General features: G+C 53.4%; 1 protein-coding gene across 1 annotated transcript in view; it reads right to left on the bottom strand.

Moving 5' to 3' along the window:
• EPHB1 (EPH receptor B1) overlaps positions 1-22261 on the bottom strand; it is a 458872-nt gene that overhangs the window by 298543 nt on the left and 138068 nt on the right. The window contains exons 2-3 of the mRNA XM_058294989.2: positions 20705-20769; positions 796-1477 (exon numbers count right to left, since the gene is read on the bottom strand). Coding sequence (XP_058150972.1) covers positions 796-1477; positions 20705-20769 — 747 coding nt within the window. The remainder of the gene's footprint in view (positions 1-795; positions 1478-20704; positions 20770-22261) is intronic.

Below are 22261 nucleotides of genomic sequence, written 5' to 3'. Positions count from 1 at the left end.
GCAAATTTTCAGAAAGGAAAACAGTGTCTCTTTTCCCACCCTTGACTCCCCCACATAAGCATCCAGGCCCTTCTGTTGGCTCCCAGGGCAGTTTAAGCCTGGAGCCAGTTCACCACATTCATTGCCACATGGTGGACCTGGGCTCTCGAGGGTGAGGAGAGCCAGTTTGAACACACGGTACCTACGCTATTCAGAAGGAATATTACAGTCCACCCCCCTTCCAGCAGCTTCATCTCCCTCTAAGGTGAACTGTGAAGCCAGGACCCATCCCTGCTCCAGGGCCTGGCATTGAGGCCCTGGAGAAAGACAGCCATGCCAGAGGACTTTGAGTTAATGAACTTCATAGGATCCATACCAAGTTTAGTGCTTTGGTGCTAACTGTTTTCCTAATCCAGTCACTTCTCATTTACCTTTGACTGAATTGTCTATAACAACCCAAATTATCCATACCCGGGATCCTGGGGATGGATTCAGGATATGGAGTTGTGTGTGTGAATATGTATGTCCTAAAGCTAAATATAACTCAGCTTAATTACCACTTAGCTTAGTGGCAATTAGGTTATTGTCCACTGCTTGGAAATCTCCCCATTCCTTCCTCCCATTGTGACTATGAACAATCTGGTTGGACACAGCTGGAAAACCATCAGGAGATGGAGGTCCTCCAGAGCTTTATAATATGCCATTAGGCTCTTTCTGTTCTGTCTGACTCAGACTAGGAGGGTGGGAAAACCTTGCAGGCTCGACCTTGCCCCAGGTGGACAGGGCGCAGAGGCCTCAAGAGGCCCCAGGGCTTACCCTTGCAGGCCACGCTGTTCTCAGGCTCATATCCAGGCTTGCAGGTGCAGCGCCCAATGGGTACCATCCACTCCCCATCTCCGTTGCAGTAGAGCTTGATGGGCACGTCCACTTCCTCTGCATTGGGGATGCATGTTCCCCGAGCAATAACCAGAGATGTGCTCTCTGCTCCTGTCATAGTCTCTGGGAACACTGCAAAATTTTGCACAATGCTGGGACACTTTTTGTAGAAGACACGGACAGAAAGGAGAGACATACAGGCTCCATAGTCTTGGAAAGCGAGGTAAAAACCATTCCGGGTAAGAGGCCCAAAGCTCCTGACTTCTGTGTTGACTTTCATCAACCTTCCCCCAAAGTCTACCTGGGAAAAGCTCTCATCTGCAGCAATAGTGTCTACTTTGAGGTAGGGGGCCTCAGACCAGAAGGCCGACTTCTTGGTGGCAATAACTGAGTCAGTCTCATAGTAGTACAGATTGAAGGTCTCCTTGCAGGAGCCTGGAACATTGGGGAGGCTGCTGCAGTCTCTCACAGTGAAGCGCATCTCTGTGTAGATGCGATGGGCCCCTCGCCGGTTGATGAAGGTGGTGAGCAGCCAGTTGTTCTGGTTGGGCTCGAAGACATTGCACACCTGGTATGTGCGGATGGTGTTCAAATTTTCATCGTATCCACTGACTTCTTCCCACTGTACCAAGCAGTCCACAGGCACGCACATGCAAAAACACAAAATAGAGGGTGAGAAGACAAAAAGAGGCAGAGAAAAGGAGAATCTTTTGGCTGGAGGGGGCCTTAAGAGCTCACCAGTCTAGCCTTGGCTTGAGGAACAAACACATCTAACCCTAACTTGTTTTTAAAGACCTCGTTATGAAAAGACTTATAATATTTCTCTGCAATCCATTCCATATAATAACAGACTTCTTTCTAGAAAGTTTTCTCTCATTTAAACCACAACTCTCACGATGTGACTATGGTTTATTATATCCAGTTTTCTCCATGGGCACAACCTGCAGCTTTCAGCCCCATGAGATGGCAGGGACTTTCTTCCTCAATGCCACACTCTCTGCTTTCAACAGCCACTTGTACATGTTAGGGGTCTGATTATATGATATCCTTGTGTTGGAAATCCTGATCTCTGATCCTGATTCTTTTACTGTGATGAAACTCCTTTATATCTCTGAAATACACACAAATATAAAGCTTTTCAGGGTTTGTCAACAAACTTAGATTCTCATAAACTTTTGTTTCATAACATCAATCTCTGAAAATCCAGACTATAAAACTTGTAAGAGTAGAGGCAGCTCAGTGAGCTCCTTAATGAAGCATATTAAGCATCATTGTGTGCCAGTTTCAAGCAAAGATGAAATGGAGGAGAATGCTGAAGCATATTATATAAGAATTAAGGGAAAGTTTCTTAATAAGGGAGAGACAACTATGATTCACATTGGAAAAGAGAGTTCTCTGTTTGTAGCAGCCTTATAGATTGGAAGAAAAGATGGTAATGTTGCACTTACTGAGTGATGTCTTTTCACACACACTGTCTACTTAACCTTCCCAGTAATTCTGAGAATTAAGTACTGTTATCCCCAATTTACAGATGAATAGACATCATGCAATTCACCCATGGCCATGTGGCTATAAGAGGGAGAGGGAGAGAAAAAATATATATAGAAAGAAGTGCTTTGAATGGCCAAAGAAATTCACCTAAGATTTTTTTTAGATTATTTCAGTAACAGGCAACAAGAGAAGTCTGTTAAGGTGCGGCTTCCTTAATTGAGCAACTTGGTGGTGGGGAGTGAAAGAAGATTTGCCATGTCAATTATTTCTTCCTTGTCCTGGGAGAGTTAAAGAGCTGAGGGAGCTGCTACCCACAACTGGGGAGCTCTCATGACTCTGATCTCAAGAACTGAGGCTATTCAATACCCAGGAGGTTTCAACTCTGGAGTAAATAAGGAACAGGAGAAATTAAAGGGAAAAGAGAAAAGGGGTTATGATCCTTAATGATTCAGCAGTATCCAAATCATGACCATTTCTTTAAATATTGTGCTACAAGCTTATTGTTCACAGTGGGGTCTTAAATATATAAACTAGAATTCTTCATTAATAGAGCTGAAAGCCAATCGTGTGTGCATGGGAAACATTGCTGTTGCTTCTTGCTGGGGTTAAGCCCTTTGTCGGGGTAGGAGGGTGGAGGCAAGAATATCCTTCAAACTTGTGCCAGAGCATCTAAGCCTAGGTATGGTACAAAGGGAGAAACATGGGCATGTGGAGAGTTGGTCTGCCCACCCAGGCCTGTAAAGTGATCTCACAATCCATCCTGCCACCTGCACTCATAACACAGAAGCCATCTGGTCTCTGCCCTCAACAGCCATTCTCTGTTCTAGCCCCCTGCAACACCCCAGTGTGCCAGCTCCCACCCTCGCCTGGAGTCCTGGGTGAGCTCCTCCCGGGATCTTGCGTCTGCAACAGAGCACCTAGGCCATTCTGATTTTGTGCCGTAAAGAAAGCTTTATCTCTCTGGTGGGGCACCCAAGACTCCATCCATCACCTAATCCCCCACCACCAACATGGCCCATCAGCAATCCCCTCGGCCCTTCTGCAATGCCAACAGACTCCAACTTGCCCCAACCACGGCTCTGCTGCCCACCTCCACGCCTGTTCTCCACACCTTTAGGCTACCTTTCTGGGATTCTTTGGTTGAATAACTCCAGTTCTGGAAAACCTCCAACTACCAGTTCATGCTCCCAGGAGGGACTGGCTCCCCTTCCTTGGCACAGCCTCTGTGCTCCCACAGCACTATGTCCACCCATGTAAGAACATGTACACGCTGACATTGCCACCCCTCCCTCCAGGGTCAGAGAGCCCCGCGAGGGCCACAGCTGCCTCGCTGGAGTGCTGCGGCCTCTGGCCCAGCGCACAGTGGCATTTTGCAGGGCCATGCCATGGAGAGAGCTCTCAACTCTCAACTCTACTCAGGACAATTATCAATCCACATTGCCAGGCCCCACCTGGGCCCTGGGCACTGTCAGGCAAATATCTGTGTAATTTCTTACTGATTTTCTAGATGTAGAGGAACCACTTTTTATGCCTTCTTGAACACGTGTTACGTTCTATTTAAATATATTTGTTAAACTTATGTTCTGGTTGCCTGGTTTTTTAGAACCAGAAAGCAAATATTAGGGAGAAAGAGCTGCTGACAGTTGCTTTAGATCAAATTCTCAGATCTCCCTCTTTCCATGGCTGTTTTGTAATAACATTTTCACAGGGGACCCTCCTTGACTTTCGAGGTGTGTAGAAAAGCCCTCATTTTGTTGTTTGTTGTTCTGAGTGAAAGACCAGTATCTTTTACTGCTCTGCGATTGTATAAACCCAGCGGGTTTCATAGATCCGGGATCTTGCCACAAACGGGGGCTTTTTACTAAAGCGCAGGGAAATGGGTGGCCTTCTTTAGAGAGGGGGACCCTGTCCAGCCAGAGCCCTCAACCCAGCCAAGCCTATCCAGCTCTGCCGTGTGCGAGCAGGACAGGAAGCCCACATTTGTAACTCACCTTGGCACTGGGATTATCTTTAAACAAACTGAATGAGGATTTACCCTCTTTTGGAGCGAGGATATTGAAAGCATTTATCTTAGAAAATGATGCTGACTGGGTTTTATAAGACCCAGCAGAGGTCACCATTTGGAGCATTAACTTCTCTGGGTCTCAGTTTCCTCATCTGTAAAATGAGGAATCGAACTGGGTGACTTCTGGCCATAAAATTCTACCAATGTCATTGATTCCCTGACAGCTCCTGAAGGAGTGATCAAAGCAAATTAGGGGCAATGGAGCTCTGTCTTCACAGGGAAAGAGTAGAAACTGAGAGAGAGCAAAATAACTCCCTGTTGTTTGGGGAAAGACCATCATAGGCTCACATTAATTCCTTTTCCTTTTATTCTTCTCCTGTCAGCAGGTGTTAAAGGGGTTGGAAAAACAAACAATCAGAGAGGGCTAGAGGAGGTATAAATACTCTCCGGAGCAAGTGGCAATTAGGACTGGGGGCCTTGAAGAAAGAGAAGATTTCGGTAAATGGAGATGAGGGTGGAAAGGCATTCCCAGCAGGGAGGAATAAATATCGCCTTTGTTTATGATACTTGGAACCAGTTCCATTGCTCTATAGTTATACCTCATTCATTTGTCAATTAAAAAAAAAATATTTACTGAATGCGCGTTTTATGCCAGGCATTCCATTAGCCACTGGGGACAGAGCAATGTGAAGCTTGTAATCTAGTAAGAAAAACAGAAATTAGACAAATGGTTATTAAAATAACTAAATAATTACAATTGTGCTCTGCTGTGAGGGAAAATTACAGGGTACCAAGAGAGTGGGTGCACCTGCTCTACAGAGGGGTGCCAGGGCAGACCCTCCGCCAAGCTGAGCGGGGCCTGCTGGAGAGAAATCAGCCAGGAGAAGCGTGTCTGCTGGGAGTAGAGTGGGGTAGAGAGCGGCAGAGCATCCGGGTCCAGGAACAGCAGGTGTAAGTGTTCTGAGATGGGACCCTGCAGCCTGGCCCAGTGGAGGCACGAAGCCTCAGTGGCAAGAGAGCAGCAAGCATTTAGCCAAAAGGGAACGTGGCTCGGCTGAGAATTTTGAATTTCATCCTGACTGTAACTGATGAGTTTTGGGAGGAAAACTACAGGTGCTCAGATGTGAGCTTTTAACAGGTCCCTCTGCTGCAGCGTAGACAATGGGCGGAAGGGCAGGTGGAGCACCTGGGTGGGAACACCTGGATGCTGTTGTAGTGGTCCAGGAAGAGACAATGGTGGTTTGGATGATAGTGGAGGCTGGAGAGAGATTTTAGAGTCCAATGTCCAGGCCCTCACTGAGCCAGATGTGGGGGGACCTCAGAGATACGGGTGGGTTTGACCAGACCCAAGGGGCCAGGGGTCCCCTGAGCACCCTTTCGCACACTGGCCCTGTCTCCCCAGCCAGGCTTTACGCTCCCCTGTGCCTCCAGGCACGCTGCCTTCCAGATCCTTAGGAATCCTGCTTTCCAGCCTCTCCATTCTCGCTTTCCTTACCAAAAAAGGGGGTGGGGTGAGAGTTACCAATCTTGGGTATACTGCTCTGTAGATGCCCAATTTCCTATCAAGGCCACAGGAATTTTCCCTGAGTCTGTGCTGGCTCCAAGCCCTACCTGGTGCCCTCACCGCCAGCCCCAAAGCCCATTTCCTAAAGCCACGTGCAGTGGCCCCTTCTCTGCCTCCTCTTCCAGGCATCTGACACATTGCCTTCCCCGTTCCTCCCTGCAGTTCTCTCCTCCCCTTAAAACAACACCACCACCATGATTTGCTTTTATCAGATTAGCAAAACATTAATAAGCTAAAAGGTTATGTCTTAGTGAGAATGTAGGGAAAAGGATATTGCCCAAGCCTATTAGTGGCAGTGTAAACTAGTGACATATTTTATGGGTCAGCTCGATAATTTCTAGCAACATTTAAAATGTTGGCCAAATCTCAAATCAGTGGGGAAAAGGTAAATTATTTTTAAACATTGTTGTGAAAACTTGGTAACTATCTGAAAAAATACTAACTTTACTTTCATCCTCATACCTTACTACCAGATAAATTCCCAGTGAATCAAAGACTTGAACATTAAAAAGGAAAACATAAAAATACTAAAAGAAACAAGGGGGGAAATTTATATATGCTACTTGTGACATGAAACTCAGAAGCTATAATTACAACAGATAGATAAATTCAGCTCTATACAATTATTTTTTTTTAAATCAGCAGGACAGAAACAGCCAGGAGCAAAGTTAAAAGAAAAAAGAAAACATGATAGGTAAAAGGTATTTGTAACTTATCATAGATAAAGCACTAATTTCTCCTAATCTTTAGAGAGAAACTACACATCAGTAAGAAAACAGGAAATTGAGCAAGGATATCAACAAACTGTTTGCTAAAAATATATCCTGCCATAACCCACTGAATGTACTGGGGGAGAGTATAAACTACAAGGTAAACTACAATCCATGTGGTGCAGCAGTGCTCCAAAATGTATTCACCAAATGCAATGAATGTGCCACAATGATGAAAGAGGTTGTTGATGTGGGAGGAGTCGGGGAGGAGGGGTATATGGGAACATGGGAATCTCTTATATTTTTTAATGTAACTTTTTTTGTGATCTGTGTACCTTTAAAAAAAGACAAGTAAATAATAAAAAATAAAAAAAGAAACAGATATACATTTTAAACATATAGAAAGATGCTGAACCTCACTCACTCATGAAATAGTAATGAGCCACTCTGGGATAGCTTATTCCTTAGAGAGGAGGGTGCCAAAAACAGAAAGTTTGTTAACACACTAAGTTCGAGGTAAGCATCCTGAGACATGGTGGAAGGGCAAACTGATATAACTTGTAGAGAAACTCTGGCTTTATTTACCAAAATTAGAACCCAGCAATTTCACTTTGAGGATAATCCTTCAGCCGTGTTTTCGTGTATGTGAAATCAGGTAAACACAAATTTATAACGAAGTATGGCGATTACTATCGCCAACGTGTCGTGCCCAGGGAACCTAGAGGTGGCTGCACGAGAGGATCATGGCCCTTGGACAAAGCAGTCAGCTTCTCAGAAGACCCTTGTGGGTAGGGCCTGCGGGAGCTTCGTAGGGCTGCAGTGGGAAGAAGCACAGTTAATTGAGAATGGAACCTCACCAACCCAGTGGGATGGAGACTCGGAACCTGAAATAACTAGGGTAAAGGAAAATAAGTCCCTTGTACACTTTTATCAGTGGAGTAATACCCAATGCATGCCAATCTGACCCTCATCCTCCCTCTGGGAACGCTCAGCTGGGCTCTTTAACATGGCACCTAAAACCCTTTGTCAATGTCAGTCACTGGTAAATGGATAGACAAAATGTGGTGGAATACTATCCAGAAAATAAAAGGGATGAAGTACTGATTCATGCTATACATGAAGGAACCTCAAAAAACATTATGCTGAGGGAAGGGAGCTAGATTCAAAAGACCATATAGTGTACGATTCCATACACATGAGATGTAGAGAAAAGACAAAACTATATGCAGAAAAGTATATTATTAGTTGCCTCATGCTAGGGAGAACGGTGAGTGAGTGCAAATGGGCATAAGGGATGTTTTTGGGGTGATGAAAATTTTCTAAGATTGGATGGTGGTGATGGTTGCACAGCTCTGTAAATTTGCTCAAAATCATTGAATTGTACACTTAGAATGAGTGAATTTTATGGTATGTAAAAATAGTTCCATGTAGTTTTTCTTTTTTTTCAACCCTTTGTTATCTGGTCCAGGCTTTCCCTCAACCCCCCAACAATGCTGAATGGGTCTTAATTATCCACAAATGGTGTGCAGATGGCAATTTCAGTTTCTCTGCTCATCCTATCCCCTCTGTCAGGAATGCCCTTCCCATTCCTTTCTCCCTGCAAACTCAGTGCCAAATATTCACTCAATCAAAACTGTTTGTGGAGAAGCAAATGATGCCCAAGATGGGCCAAAGGTGACATCTAGAGGGTGGACAGCTGGCCAAGGCAGCATCTGAGGTGGAGGGTCTAGGCAGTGTGAGCAGGGTGCTCCAAAGGCTCAAAGGATCCAAGGACCACTTGCTTTCCAGGGGGCCAGTCAGGGACTCAGCAGGCCAGAAGTGTCCTACCTGTCCAACATAGCCCATTGGTGACCACACTTTGCCATTTCTTCCAGAACACAATTTCTGCTGTCTGGCCTCCCTCGAGCATTCCCATGGCCATTGTGCTAGGGCTGGCGTGGTCTCCTCTGAAGGCCCTGGACCCCTGGTGCTTGGACAAGTAATGACAACAGAACAGGCAGGAGATGGCCAGGAACCCAACCAGGGCCACATGCTCACCCATCTGGACACAGAGACCAGACGTGAGCCCATTTCCACCCCTTGATGTTGTTGCTTATGTATGCTCTGACTGACCCTAACACCCTTCTTCTACCCTGCCCTCATCCCATCTGAACTCCTCCCCGCCAAATACCAGAGAGGAGCAGCCTGAGCTGGAAGCCACAATACATCAAGACCTTTTGTGGACAAATGGAGAAATTGAGGCCCAGAGACATTCAATACCTGGTGCTCAGTCAGGGGACTGATCCAAGGTCAAACTTAGTTCTCTTTTTGAGGCAGCTCAGGTCTTACTCATCTTCACCAGCTGACATTACGCTACCATTTTTCTGAATGCTTAAAGCAAGACTGAGTTTATTCTGCGCAATTCAGCATCTGATAAAACACCATTCTGAACTATTCCTGAATCGTTGCATGCATGTGGCTCTGGTCTCTGCTATCAGGCTGTGAGCTCCTTGAGGACAGGGAATTACGTTTTGACTAATGCATTCGTTCATTTCAACAAGTGGAATCAATCTGTGGTTCGACTTTGCATGCCTGGCGTTACTCAGCAGCACTTTATTCCATTACGTCTGGGACCAGCGGAAGCCACGGGTTCCTCAGGGCTCCCCCCTCACCCCCTTCTCTACCCACTTTTTATCCTGGGAGATCTCATCCACACCCAAGGCTTCAATCACCATATGCGTCACCCACCTCCACCTCTCCCCAACGCCCAGACTGCACATCCAGACCTCTGCCTGCTGGGCGCCCCAATGAACAAAGGAACTCGCCATCTTGCCCGCGGCAGCCCTGTCGCAGCCTCGCCTCTGTCCCCGGATGGCACCTCAGCCACACAGTGGCCCATACCAAAGCTCTGGGAAGCACGTCGGACTCTGCCCTCTCTCTTTCTCTCCCTGAGCTCCCCGCTACAGGGGACCCACCACCAAATCCACGTCCTCTACCTCCTCTTCAACCCTTCTACCCAGACCTTCCCTCCAAGCCTCTCCACTGCCTACTTCCTCCCCTCGGAGCCGCTCGCCCAGTCATTCTCAGCTCCCCCGAGCGTTCCAAAGCACAACTCCAGCTCTACCAGGGACCCCCCTCCAGGGCTGGGCCTGTGCTGGCTACTGCCTGCTGCTCCCAGGGCCTAGTCCTCAAGGAACGCTGGGAGATGAAGGGAAGAGACCCTCTTCCATTCCTGAACTTCTCCTCTTCAGCCCCAGAGCCTTCCCTGGGGACTTAACAGCAGGTGCTACCAGTCTAATCTGTCCCAGGAGACAAGGAACAAACCAGCCTCACACAATCAACAGAATATCAACAGCCTCCGAAAGGGCACTATTATTGATGCAAATGGCCCACCTGTCCTTGAGGTAAGCATAATAAAGAAAACAATGACGCCCATTAGAAAGAACTGGCTCAGGCTTTCAGACCGTGACTTTGATGTATGAGAAGGACACCCCAGGTCCTCAGGAGATCTAGATTTGTTAGACTTGCTTTCTGGAAGCCCAAGCCAGCAGGTCTCCTGCTCAGGAGTGGCCCAGAGGGTCTGCAGACACGGGGCCAGGGAATCTTGACCCTCTGCAGTCAGGCTGACTCTGTCTGCATGTGTGTTGTGGAAGACATGTTATGAAAACTTGCATATTCTCGAGCAGTACCCCTTCAGAGCCACTGCCAAAGGACTCCTACCCAGGAGTCCATCCACATTATTTTCTAGAACAACCTTCAGAGCCTTTTACATATTCTTTATCCTCCAGAGTGGATATAAATTTGGACACAGGTAAAAGTCAACTGGAGCCAAAAATGATGCGTCAGATGGATGGGCAAACTAAGAAATAATATTTTTGGTAAAATACAAACCATATAAAGCCCGATAGCATTAATTGCTATTAAGGAGCAGGTAAGGAAGTAGTGACAGCAAGCAGGGGAGCAGTCGGGAAAGGTCTCCAAGCAGAGATGGGGGTGAGGCTTTGGAGTCAGCCCTTGGGGGCTTCGGGGACCGGCCTTCTAGGCACAGGGGACAGGCACAAACCCTCCAGTGCAGGAGCATACTTGATGTTCCCCAGAGAGCCAGGAGGTCAGTGTGGCTGCAGAGGAGCAAGGAGCACGGGGTGAGCGGGAGGAGAGGAGGCTGGAGAGGCCCCCGGGGGGAAGGCAGACCCCCCCCCCCATCAGTCCCAGGTGTGTGACCAGGGAGAACTTCCTGAGCAGCAGTTTTCTCATCTGCAAAATACTATTTACCTTGCAGGGTGGGACTGAAAGATAATATAACCATCTCCTCTAGCGCTGTGCCTGCACACAACCACACTTTACTGAGCGCCAGTTACTGTGATTCCTGCCATACTCATCATCATCACTATTGGGCTAACCTCCAGCTGAGTCAGGAGGGGGTGGAGATCAGCTCAATCTTAGGTAAATAACCCGACCCTGCGGTCAGCATCAGGCAGGGACCAAAGGGTGGAGCTCCCTCTCCTTTCCACCCAGAGGAGCCACCCACAGCCCCCACTTCCCAGGCTCTCCCGGGAGCCTATTTTTCAGTCACTGCCAGGGGTGGGACCAGAGCAGACCATCCCGGCCCTGCTCGATCAGGGCACACGCAAAGACCCGCTTGCAGGCCCCTAGTGCAGATCGCTGTCCCTCTGAACGAGAGCCCGCAGGAGGCCAAAGAGCCCTCAGGGGGGCAGATTGCCAGGGCCTGGGCTGGAGCCACCAGGGCCAAGCCTTCCTGCCGGCAGCCTGGGCCCCAGCGACGCAGCTCCTGCCTAGAGACCGTAGACTAAGCCCGGAAGAGCTCGGATATTAGACAAACTCCAGGGCTAATTAAAATGTAAAATGCGGTCCGTGGGGCATGAATTCCTACAAGCCCAGAGGGATCTGCCGTTTAGTACACCAACCATCCAAGGCAGAGAGGTACTCCACGGCTCCCCTGAGGGCCGAGAGCACCAGCTCACCTCCCAGTACGCTTCATTACCTCCCAGATGCGCTGGGACGTGAGGACATGCGTGGCCCCGCACCCAGCCCCCGGCGGTGTGCCAGAGGTGGATGGCTGCCTCGGGGAGGGGCACCGCTTCTGCAAGCCCCAGTGCCTTGCAGTGAGTTCCATAAACGACTGACTCCCTCGGGGAGGACCACCTGGGATGCAGGGGGCAAGGAGGTGGGGGAGAGGGGCCCAATTAGGCTAAGGACAGCAGAGCCGCATCCTTCCCAGTGCATCCCTAAGAGCCAAGCTCCGAAAAACTCCTTCTGGAAACTTGAAATACAGAAAATACTGTATCAGGTGCTGGCAGGAGAAACGGCCCCCTAAAGAGTGTAGATCCAAAAAGCTAGGAAGGAGAATCTCGTACTTATCACAAAAGGAGGGGGGTAAAGCAGCTCTGCCGCAACGCCCCCCAGCCGGGAAGAGGGGAAGCTGGCACGGGAGTCAAGTTCACGCGCCCCGGAGTGAGCCGGCGCCACGGTGTGGCAGTGGTCAAGGCTTGGGGCCTCTTGGAGGCTGGGTTTCCACCTCTGTAACAGGACGCTGACAGTTCCCACAGCGGTTTCGGGGACTGAAGGGCGGTACAGCACTCAAGCTCTCCGCAGAGCCCCGGTGAGCGTACGTGGGGGCAGCCGGGGAGGTGGCAGCTGCAGGTGGCTCTACTTAACCTTCCCACACCACCTCCGTGGAGGCCTGTCAACTGGCCCGCTCTGCCCACCCTGGCCCCCTCTGCCCACCCCCACCAGCCGAGCGCGCCCACGGCTCAGGCAGCTCCCCTGCCACGCGAGCCGCACGGTGGGGGAGAGGGGAGGCCGGCCGGGCCGAGGTCCCCGCGGGGCCCATCTCTTTGCATCCTGGCACGGTTCACCCAGGTTTCTGCCAGGACATGGGGAGACACGCGCCCCGGGCGGCGGCTCCGTGTCCGCGGCCGCAGCGGCTGGTACCAGGCCCAGGGCGGGGCCCTCAGCCCTTGTGACAGCTGCTGCTGCTGTTGACACTGCAACAGTGACAAATTCATCCTTCTGACAAGATCCCTTTAAATAATTCATAGGGAGGCAGGGAGCAGGACACTGGCTCTCCCTGTCTCTGCTGAGAGTTAAACCACCTCCAGCTGGGGTATTTCAGGAGCGCATAATGGGCCGCCCCTCTGGGGTCTCCCCTCCCCCTGTCCTCTTTTTCTTCTCCCAAACTCACGGCCCACCCCACAACCCAGCCCTGCCACACGGAGGCCCAGCAAACAAGAAAGAGGAGGGGGAAAAAAAAGGAGGGAGCCGGCGCTTGGCTGGTCACTATGGTAACAGCGGCAGGGCATTCAGCTGTCACCGTGCCAGCGCCCCGCACACGTGATCACGGTAAGCTGTCACTGAAGGCCGTCCTCCACTGCAGCCCGACACAGCCGTCCAACGGCAGGCGGGGGCTGCCCGGTGCGGCCCGACCTGGGCCCCGTGGGGGGAGCCCCGCGTCACCCCAGGGAGAGGCCGGCGGCGCTTCCCTGCGGCTTGGACGGGCTTCTGCTGGAGCGGGCAGCGGAGCCGGCCTGCAGCTAGGCCAGGACGCGGGGCAGAGCTGGGGAGACCGGCTCCTCCTTCCGTGAACCCAGGGGCTCTGCGTCGCCAGGACGGGCCAGCTGGAAACGAGAGCCCGCCAGAGGGCGAGGAGGGGGCTGGGCCTTCCGGGAGGAACGAGGCTCTTGGCTTCGCTCCCATTCTCGGGGTACAGGAAAATCTGGCCCGGGAAGCGGATCCCACCCCCACCCCCGCCTCCGTCCTGCGCGCCCTCCCAGGTGGCGGGAACGCGGTCACATGCGCGACCCGGCTGGGAGGACCGTTTCTTCCGGGCAGCGCGGCGGCTGTGGCTTGGTCCTGGGAAGCCCGGGGGCATCTGGCCGCCTTGGAGAAGCATCGCCTCCTCCCAACGCCTCCTGGACTCAGCTTCAGAGCATCCCAGAGCTGAGGTCCCAGCCCACAAACGTTCTTTGAATGGCATGATCGCCGATCACACCCGAGCCCTCTCCAGTTTCCCCAGAGTCCTGCGGAAAATCCAGCTCCCAGAATAGGCCCTCTGGCCAGCACAGCGCACGGCGGGGCCACCCTCACCTGCGGTGGGTGCCTGGTCTGCGCCGAATGCCCAGGCTCCATCTGGCCTTTCCGGCACCTGCCCCTGCGGCCACAGCCCCCCTGAGGGTGAGGCCAGCCGTCCCCCACTCCCCGCCCCGTGTGCTCCTCACCCAGGCCACACCTGGCTTGGGCGTGCACAGTGAATCCTGCACCTAAATGAAAACACAGGCCATGACACTGCCCAGGTCGCTTTGAAGGCAAAGCAAGATCATGATGCTGCATCTTTCCCATTGGCCATTCTCTGCGACACGTGGAATTGTGCTCAACACACCGGTCTCCACCAGAAAGAGTGATGAATGGACAGCGCAGGGAGAGGAGGCCGCGTCGTGACCAGGAGCCCCCAGCCCCGTGCCGCTCCATCCAGCAGGAGCATCTCAAACAGACACTGAAGCCACTGGATGGGAGCGGCCCGTGAGGCCCCTCGCCCACCCCCCTCCCCAGGAGTCTCACTTCCAGAAGGTCTGCCAAGGTGGGGGCAGGAGCTGAGCCCCCGGGCTGCTCCGTCACCCCTCGAGGCAGTCTTTCGCAGCGACCACCCGTGCCCTGAGGATCTCTGGCCGACCCCAGGCCCAGCCAGGCTCAGCTGCGCAGTGAGCAGAGCCTCCGTCTCCAGGCTTCCCCCTGGACAAGCTGCCTGTGCTCCCAGCCCCGCAAGGCACAAACCACCTGCCCCCTCCCGCGATGGAGCTCGGGTCACAGATGATTCGTCAAGCGCCTGCTGAGGGCACGTACTCACTGGTACACGGTTTTCAAAACCTACTCGTTGCCTTTCTATAAAGTTGAGACACATTCACCTCTCCTCATGGTCGCCTACTCCGGGTTTCTCAAGGATACATGACAATGACTCTGAGGTCCCTTCTGCACACCCCCTCAGGGCAGGTGGCAGGAACAAGCGTGAGCTCTGCGGTCACATGGGGTCAGGTCAGATCTCAGGGGCACCCCTGACCAGGCTGGTAATTTTGGGCATCTGCTCCGAGCCTCAGGCTCTGCCCTACCTTGCAGGGACCTGGTGAGAATTCAGCGAGGTAAATAAACACCCAGTGCCTGGTACACATTGGTGCTTAACTAATGGTAACTAGTAGTAATTATCATTATTAATAAAAATAAGAAGATTGTTCTTAATGAGAGGGTGTACCCGCTGATACTCATGCAAGAACCACGACGTAGCAGGAGAAGCTGGAATGCTGATCTTGAATCTTTGGGGCCCATCTCAATCATTTCCCACAGTAGTCCCTTGCAACTTAAGTCCCTCCAACAAGAGTGCTTACATGTCCACTAGAGCTAGTAAAGGCAAGTGGCATTGCACTGGGCTTTGCAGTTCATAAAAAGGTAAACACAATTTAATCCTCTCTAGCTCTCTGTAAATAAGATTTTACATACCCCACGTTATAGAGACAGAAAATGGGCTTGGAGAAGTTTAAGAATTTAGCTGAAAATGGAATTGAACCCAAGACATCAGATTCCAAACCCTGGGCTCGTTCCTTTAGACTACCAGAAGCACAGAGGGGTTCAGGCCAAAGGATTCCAATACCCCGAGGAAAGGTCAAGGGCATCCGCGGGGGCCGCCCTGCTCCCCAAGGGGCTGAGCCCGTCCTTGCTGGAGCCAAGCTCGGAGGCGTCATCTTTCTTCCGACAGCCCTGACCCCCCATCTTGCCTGGTTTCCTCCCGCCTGTCTCCTCCAGGCCTGTGAACTGTCTCACCCTCCTTCTCGGGCTTCCCTCTCCCGCAGTGACATATTTCGTTCCTTCACCAAGACAACCCACGTGAAGGAACTGGGGGCGCAGGAGAGGGCCGTGAGCCCCGCTGCCGCACCGGCCGGTTGCCTGGGCCAGGAGTGCTGACCGCGCTGCGCCTCTGCTCTGGGATGGCCCCAGCGGGGGGACGGGGCGCCGCAGCGGCAAGGCGGCTGGGGAAAGGCGGCAGGTCTCTGATTTGAGAAGAGCCAGGCTCCAGCCATTGGTCCTCTGCTCAGATACGGCCACAGAGGGGCTTCCAGAGGGGCTGGACAAGGGAGAGGATGGGGGACTGCCCCCCGGAGACGGCTGTAGAGAAGAGGAAGGACCTGCCTGCCCAGGCAAGAGTTAAGCCTGACTTCAGGAGGGGAAGGTGAGGCTGGGACCTCCGGAGCTCCCTCCCCGAATCTGGGGAAGGAAATGTCTCCTCCTCCGCTGATGAATGGGTCTGCGAGCCTCTTCCAAGAGCAAGAAAATAAATTTGTCAGGCAGTAAAGCTCTGCCGAAGCACCTCGACATCCCAAGTTCTGTGATCCAGGGAGCCAGAGGAGCTCCTCTCTCGATCTCTCTCCTCTCCAGCACCCCCCACAATAGCCATACCGAAGGGAGTTCTGAGTCAGAGCAATACCCAGCAGCCGGCTCCGTGGCACTGGTTCTCCAGAACATGCTATCACCTCCCTGTTAGACGCACACACAGGCCCACGTAAGGCTCTCCTGCCTCGGGCCTTGGGCGGGAGCAACTACGAACCATGCCCTTGGGCCTTGTCCGCCCAACTCGCCTGCCCCGGATCTGTCCCCCCAGCCCACCAGGCAGGCCCTCGCATCTCTTCCAGGCAGGGTGCGACGCCCCAGGGGCCCCCTGGTACCCCCCTGAGGGTCCCACCTCCAGGGCTCGCTGGTCCTGAGCGGGCTGCGCCTTTTGTCTATCACTGTCTCCATCAGGCAGGTGACTTTAAACTTCCATTCCTAAAAGATGCGTATTATATAAAAATGTTTTAAGTGCCTCGGGGTGTTTTGTTCCTCATTGCTTCATAAAAGTGACATTAATAGCCAGGGAAGAGCACTGCTGAGTGCAATTACGGAGGATGTTTCAGCTATGAAAGCTGTTTTGAGCCTGCTAATGTTTCCTAATTACAGGCCTTTTGGTAGAGAGAGAAAAAGATAAAGAGTGGGTGGGAGGCCCAGGGTGGAGGGCTCTGACTTCTCTCCCCTGGTTTACCTGAGGGGGGAGGGGAAAGGGGAGAGTGGGAGAGAGGGCGGGAAGAGGAGGTGGGAGCCCACGGGGCAAGCAGCAAGCCCCTCGAGGTGGAGGAAGGGGTGCAGGTGCCACGCGCAGCTCCAGAAAGGGCGTCCGCCTGTGTCTCGCGCTGTGCGTGAAAAGCCCTTCCCATGCCGAGTCCGAATGCGAGGAGCTCACAGCCGCTCTGCGCGGGCTTTCCTTCCAGCGCCCACCTTCTGAGGAGCGCGCACCTCGGCCCTGGGAAGGGCAGGATGCGCAGGGGTGGGTGCCGGGGGGCCCTGTGCGCTCGGCAAGTCGCCTGCTGCTCTGCGCCCTTGGCCTCCTCATCTGTAAAATGGGCTTGTGAGGATGAGCATTCACGACGGCGACGTCTGTCACGGGATGCTTGACCTTCTGCAGCGGCGTGGATGGGAGGTGCAGGCCCTGGGGCTGCTGGGACTCTTACCGCCCGGAGAAGGCGGGGCATGGGGCCGACTCCGTGGGAGCAGCAGAAGCGGAGAAGCTGGGGCTCTGGGAGAGAGGGCCAGAGATCCGGGGGACCTGGGCCGGCCAGCACCTGAAGTGACCTCAGCCCCGGGACCACACTTCCTTCAAAACCGAGTTGCACATTTGCATTTTCTGTCACTTGCCACCACAGAGTCCCGGCTGATAAAGACGTGTAGGATGAGAGTCCCTCCCAGCCACCATCCATCACGTCAAAGGCTCCCAAGCCCCCATGGGTGGCACCCATCTGGGAAGCTTTAACCAACCGCCTCTTTGGCCCACCTGACCCTAGCACGCCCCGGAATTCAAATCCTATTCACGTAGAATTCAAATTCTATTCACAGACTCATTTTGGCCAGAGCTGAATTTTTCTTGTGTTTGACCAATTGAGGTTCTTCTGTCTTCATTAGCACAACTGCCTCCTCAAAAGAAGAAAAAAGCCAGCCCTCCAGAGGGTGAGTGGTACACTAACACGTCCCGTTTGCGGGGACAACCTTTTGCCCTGCTCGGTGCAGAGGAGGGTGCTCGGAGAGCGAAGACTTCTCGGCCAGGCAGTGGTGGAGCTGACCACGAGCCCAGGACCCTTGACGCCTGGTGGCTCATCGGCCACGCCACAACCTTCTCACCATCAAACCATATGCGTCTCAACTAACTTTGTCTCAGCCTTGGAGCAAAAAGATCGATAGGAGAGCGGGTTTCTCTCCCAAGTGCATGTTCCTCAGGTCCACGGTGGGGAGGCTGGCGAGAGGGTCTGGAGGATCTGGCAGAGAGTGGGGAGGCAGCCGGGTACCACCAAGGGGCCGGCATGGTGCCCACGGGGACAGCCGGGTCAAGGACGGCCATCAGAGTCCGAGTGTGCCTGCACTGCGGGCACCTCACTGGTCTGCAGTTAATTTACCAGGTCTGGGTGTCCAATGGCCAGATGTGTTCCCTCCCAGGGGCCTCCCTGGGGAGCTCTCCACTTAGTCCGGTGATCCTCCATCTTTAAAATTTAAATATCTTAATATTGTAAAATGTTTCCACCACTCTAGGAACTGCTTTGAGAGGCATAAGGTGATGTAATACGTAATAGGAAGGAAAATTAAATGAGCTGATTCCTCGTGTGTCTATCTATGGATGTGTATGTGACTATGTATATGTGTGCATATATCTATTCATCCGCACATATACACATACATATAAATATAGGGAGGAAAAGAGAGAGAGGACGAGCCAGGCTTGCTCATCCTGAAGGCTCATCAGACTTGGCTCCAAACTACCTTTTCCTTTTTCCCTCAATCAAACCCCCCCAATGAAGGTTTGCCAGTGATAAAGCAGTCAGCAGAGTGTGTCCCAGGTCATGCAGGGGGATCCAGAGGGCAGCCCGGTGCACCTGCACTCAGGAAGTTTACGGAGAGCTCTCTGAAGGGAAGAGCTTGGCTTGATGTTTCTACTTCAGCCACTTGCTTCGCAGACACCGAAACACACACAAACACACACAGGGGCCATCAGCAGCCCAGATACAAATCGCCAGTGAGCGCTGGCCAGACTCAGGAGTCACCCAAGCTCTCCAAAAGTGTAAGAACCTGGGGCTGGGTTCCCAACACACGGGCTGAATGAGCCTCACTCTCGGAGCCCCCTGGCTGCCAAGCCACGCGTCACAGCCAGGGTCTGAGGGCAGCGAGAGCCAGGTAGGTGTCCTCTTGGTTGTGTCCTCTCAGGAGAGGTGGCCGCATGAGCATTGCTAACTGTGCCCTTTAAAGAGTTATTGACTGACATCAGTTGGCTGTTCAGAAGCCTAGAACAAACTCTTATCGGGCTATAATAAACCTAAATTGAGTATCTGCTATGTTCAGGGCTCCGGGCTGGAGATGCAGAGAAGTATTTGAGTTGTAGATACATTACTATAATAAAGAGATTTAAAAAAAAAAAAGGAAAAGAAGAAGAATGGTTTGGTCCCCACTCGTTTATTCAGTCAACCAACATTTATTGGAGCCTGTCCTGTGCCATTCCAGTGCAGAGCCCCAGGGACACAGACGTGATGCAGACCCGCCCTCAGCCTTCGGAGAGTGCAGTCTGGTGCAGGAGATCAACACAGGGCCCGGGGGGAGGGAGCTGCAGTGGGACCTCCGCCCCTCCCTGGCTCTCTTACTTTGTAAGACCTTCCCCTTCTGCTCACCAAAGTAGCGGCTGATTCAGATGAAGCCTGAAGGCTTTCCATTAAGAGAGGCCGCTGCAATTAGACGGAAAGGGGCAGCCGGGATTTTGGCACAGAAGTCCTTGTTTCTGACGTGTAAGATTACGACTGACTTTCTAGCAGCATAACTGGAAAGGACCTGTGCGCTAAGGGCGGGTGTGTGGTCCAATCCGCTCCCACACCCGGCAGATCTCAAGTGCTGAGCCCCATGAAAGAAAGAGTCCCTTGGCCTCTCTGGGGACCGCCAGTTCGCAGCCCATGTGCTATGGGTGGGGCCCACTGCCACGCCAGCTGGCCCCTGGCAGAACTGTGGTGCCTACGCCAGGCTGGGCACCCCTTCCTCACCCCTCTCCATCTTCTAACTGGAGGAAGACCGTGAGGCCCCTTCTCTGGGCTGCCAGGGCTTCCGGTCTCCTCCCCACCGAGTCCTGGAGAATGAGGAGCACCCAGCCAGCCTCCTGGCCTCTCAGGGCCACGCGGTCCCCGCGCAGCCTGCTCCAGCAGCTCACGCCCCGGACCTCGCACCACCCAGGGGGGCCGCGTCGCTTAGACCCGAGCCCCGACTCAGCCTCCGTGCTCCCCCATCCTCAGCAGTCCCACCACACCTTCTCCACGGCCCTCCTGGGGCCTCCAGCTTCGGGCCCTCCTGTCTCGACTCTTCTTCCTCGGGGTAGACGCCACGGTACATGACGCCAAGCCGTCTCGCCAATCCCCCCAGCCCCGTACCCTCCACCCACGTTCACTCTTGCTCAGCCTTCACGCTGGCAGGGCAGGCGGGCACTGCTGAGGTGGGTCCGCAGATCGGGCCGAACGCACGGCTTTCCCCCCCAGCCAGGCCCTTTCCCAGGGCCGCGGTTCTTCTCCACTCACCCAGGTCAGGGAGGAATTCAAAGCCACCTGTGCCCCTCTCTGCTTCACGGATCCTTGAGCCTCCCTGGGTGTGCAGGCTCCTAGCCCATCAGGGACAGCAATCTCAGCCCTGTCACCCTCCAGCTCCTGCCTCACGCCCTTGCCCTCTCTGCAGGTCTGTGGGATTCCGGTCTGTCCACCAGGGCCGCTGGTCCATCCTTAGGCAGCCACTGCCCCATTCCCACTCAGGCAAGAACCTAGCACCCAGGGGCCAGCTCCCTGGAAGGGCCATGTCGGGAGATGGTCAGCATAATCACAGTCGGGAGCAGCTCGGCTCTAAGGCCCCTGGCACGGCCTCTCCCCAGATGGGCAGTGGATACAGCTGTCTCCCCAGTACCCCACTCCACCAAGCCCTCTGCCCTGGGCAGGCTCTGCAGCCTCCGCGCCCGGCCAGCCCCAGCCCAGGACCAGGGCCCCGCGGCCTGACACTCACCCCTGAGGCCGGATTGGCCGTCCAGCCCAGCTCTGCAGTGGCCGTCCTGGTGTCCATTAAAGTTTCTGCAGGTCAAGAAGAGAAAAACTGAGTCAGAAGGATAGCCCAGCCAGAGCCCTCCCCTTTGTGAAGCTACTGATGGCAGGAGGGGCTCGGGCACCCGCAAGCCCAGGCCCCTCAGTGGAGCCCACGGCTCAGGGAGGGGAGAGGGCTGCCAGGACCACCGGCTGGTGGCTGACTTGGACACTGTGCCAGGGCTCCTGCGCCAAGGCCAACACTCTTCCTTCAGCTGACCCCAAGGCGCCTGCGTGGGATGAAATCCTCTGCTCATCCCTCCCTTTGCCCCAAGATCTGACCACTCCCCAGACCACTCTTCCTGGAGACGTTTCCAGGCCCATGTTGATGCCATCGCCAAATGTCATGCCTTCCTCAGGCCTTCCCGGGCCACCCCACTGGGCTGCCCCCTTGGCCCCTTCCTCTGGGTCTGTGCCCTCTCTCCCCACCCTCTCCTCGCTCTCCCCTCAGGCATCCTGCTGCCACCCCGGGCGGCCTCCCCTCAACTCCTCGACCTCAGGTGCTTCTCAAGACTCAGGCCTCCGAAAGGGGCCCTTGCCCCTGGGCCCAGGCACGCCGCCCTCAGGACTCTGCGCCCACTCACTCAGCTTTGGCAGAGGCCTTTCCCAGAACACAGATGCAGGTGCCAAACCCCAGCATGGGCCACCCGGCAGCCTACTGCGGGCAACGAGAGGGAGGCGAGGGGGCCTGCGGCGGCCAGGCCCCGGGTCCCTGCTGCCCCCTGGCCATGGAGAGGGACAGATGGATGCCTCGGCTCTGCAGTGAGCTCCCGGGAGCCGGCACGCTGCAGCGTGCGCCCCGGTATCGCTGGGCTGGATAGGGTGGTCACAGACGGGGTATTTACTATAACAGCTTCTGGCGGTTGGCGGTCAGTGTCTTGAGAACAGGAGGCCTTTTTCTTTGTTGTCTCTCAGTCCACTACTGACCACTATCAGCCCCTACCTGTCCATGGAAACTGTTCCAACCAGCAGACCCAAAAACCCCTTCTGTTGTTGTCGTGTTTATGGCTTTAACGAAGTATAATCAAATTATAAGAAGCTGCGCATATTTAAAGTGTACAATTTGATAAGCTTCGACATACATTTTCACCTGTGAAACCATCACCACAAGTAAGATAATGAGCATATCCATCACCCCAAAGTCTCCTTTGTCCCTCAGTAACCCTCCCCACCTCCAGCTACCCTGTCCCTATCCCCAAGTGGGACAGTTCGAAGCTGGGTGGACCCCAGAAAATTATGTTCTTAGAATTAACCCACTCCTGTGGGCATGGTCCTACTGTAGGCAGGACCTGCCGATTAGGCTACTTCAGTAGGCACGGTCCGTGATCTGAATCCTCTAACTGGGGTCCTTTATAGACAGGATAAATTTGGAGAGAAACACACAGAAGCAGAGAGAGACAGAGAGAAAAGCCCTGGAAACAAGAAGCTGACAGCAAAGAAACCCAGGAGAGAAGGCAGAGGGCAGCGGACGCAGCCACGTGCC

This window comes from Dasypus novemcinctus, chromosome 4 (genome assembly GCF_030445035.2).
Source record: "Dasypus novemcinctus isolate mDasNov1 chromosome 4, mDasNov1.1.hap2, whole genome shotgun sequence".
NCBI classification, from domain to species: Eukaryota; Metazoa; Chordata; class Mammalia; order Cingulata; family Dasypodidae; genus Dasypus; species Dasypus novemcinctus.
The sequence above is the reverse complement of the archived record's forward strand: the minus strand, read 5'-3'. Positions and strand labels throughout refer to the sequence as shown.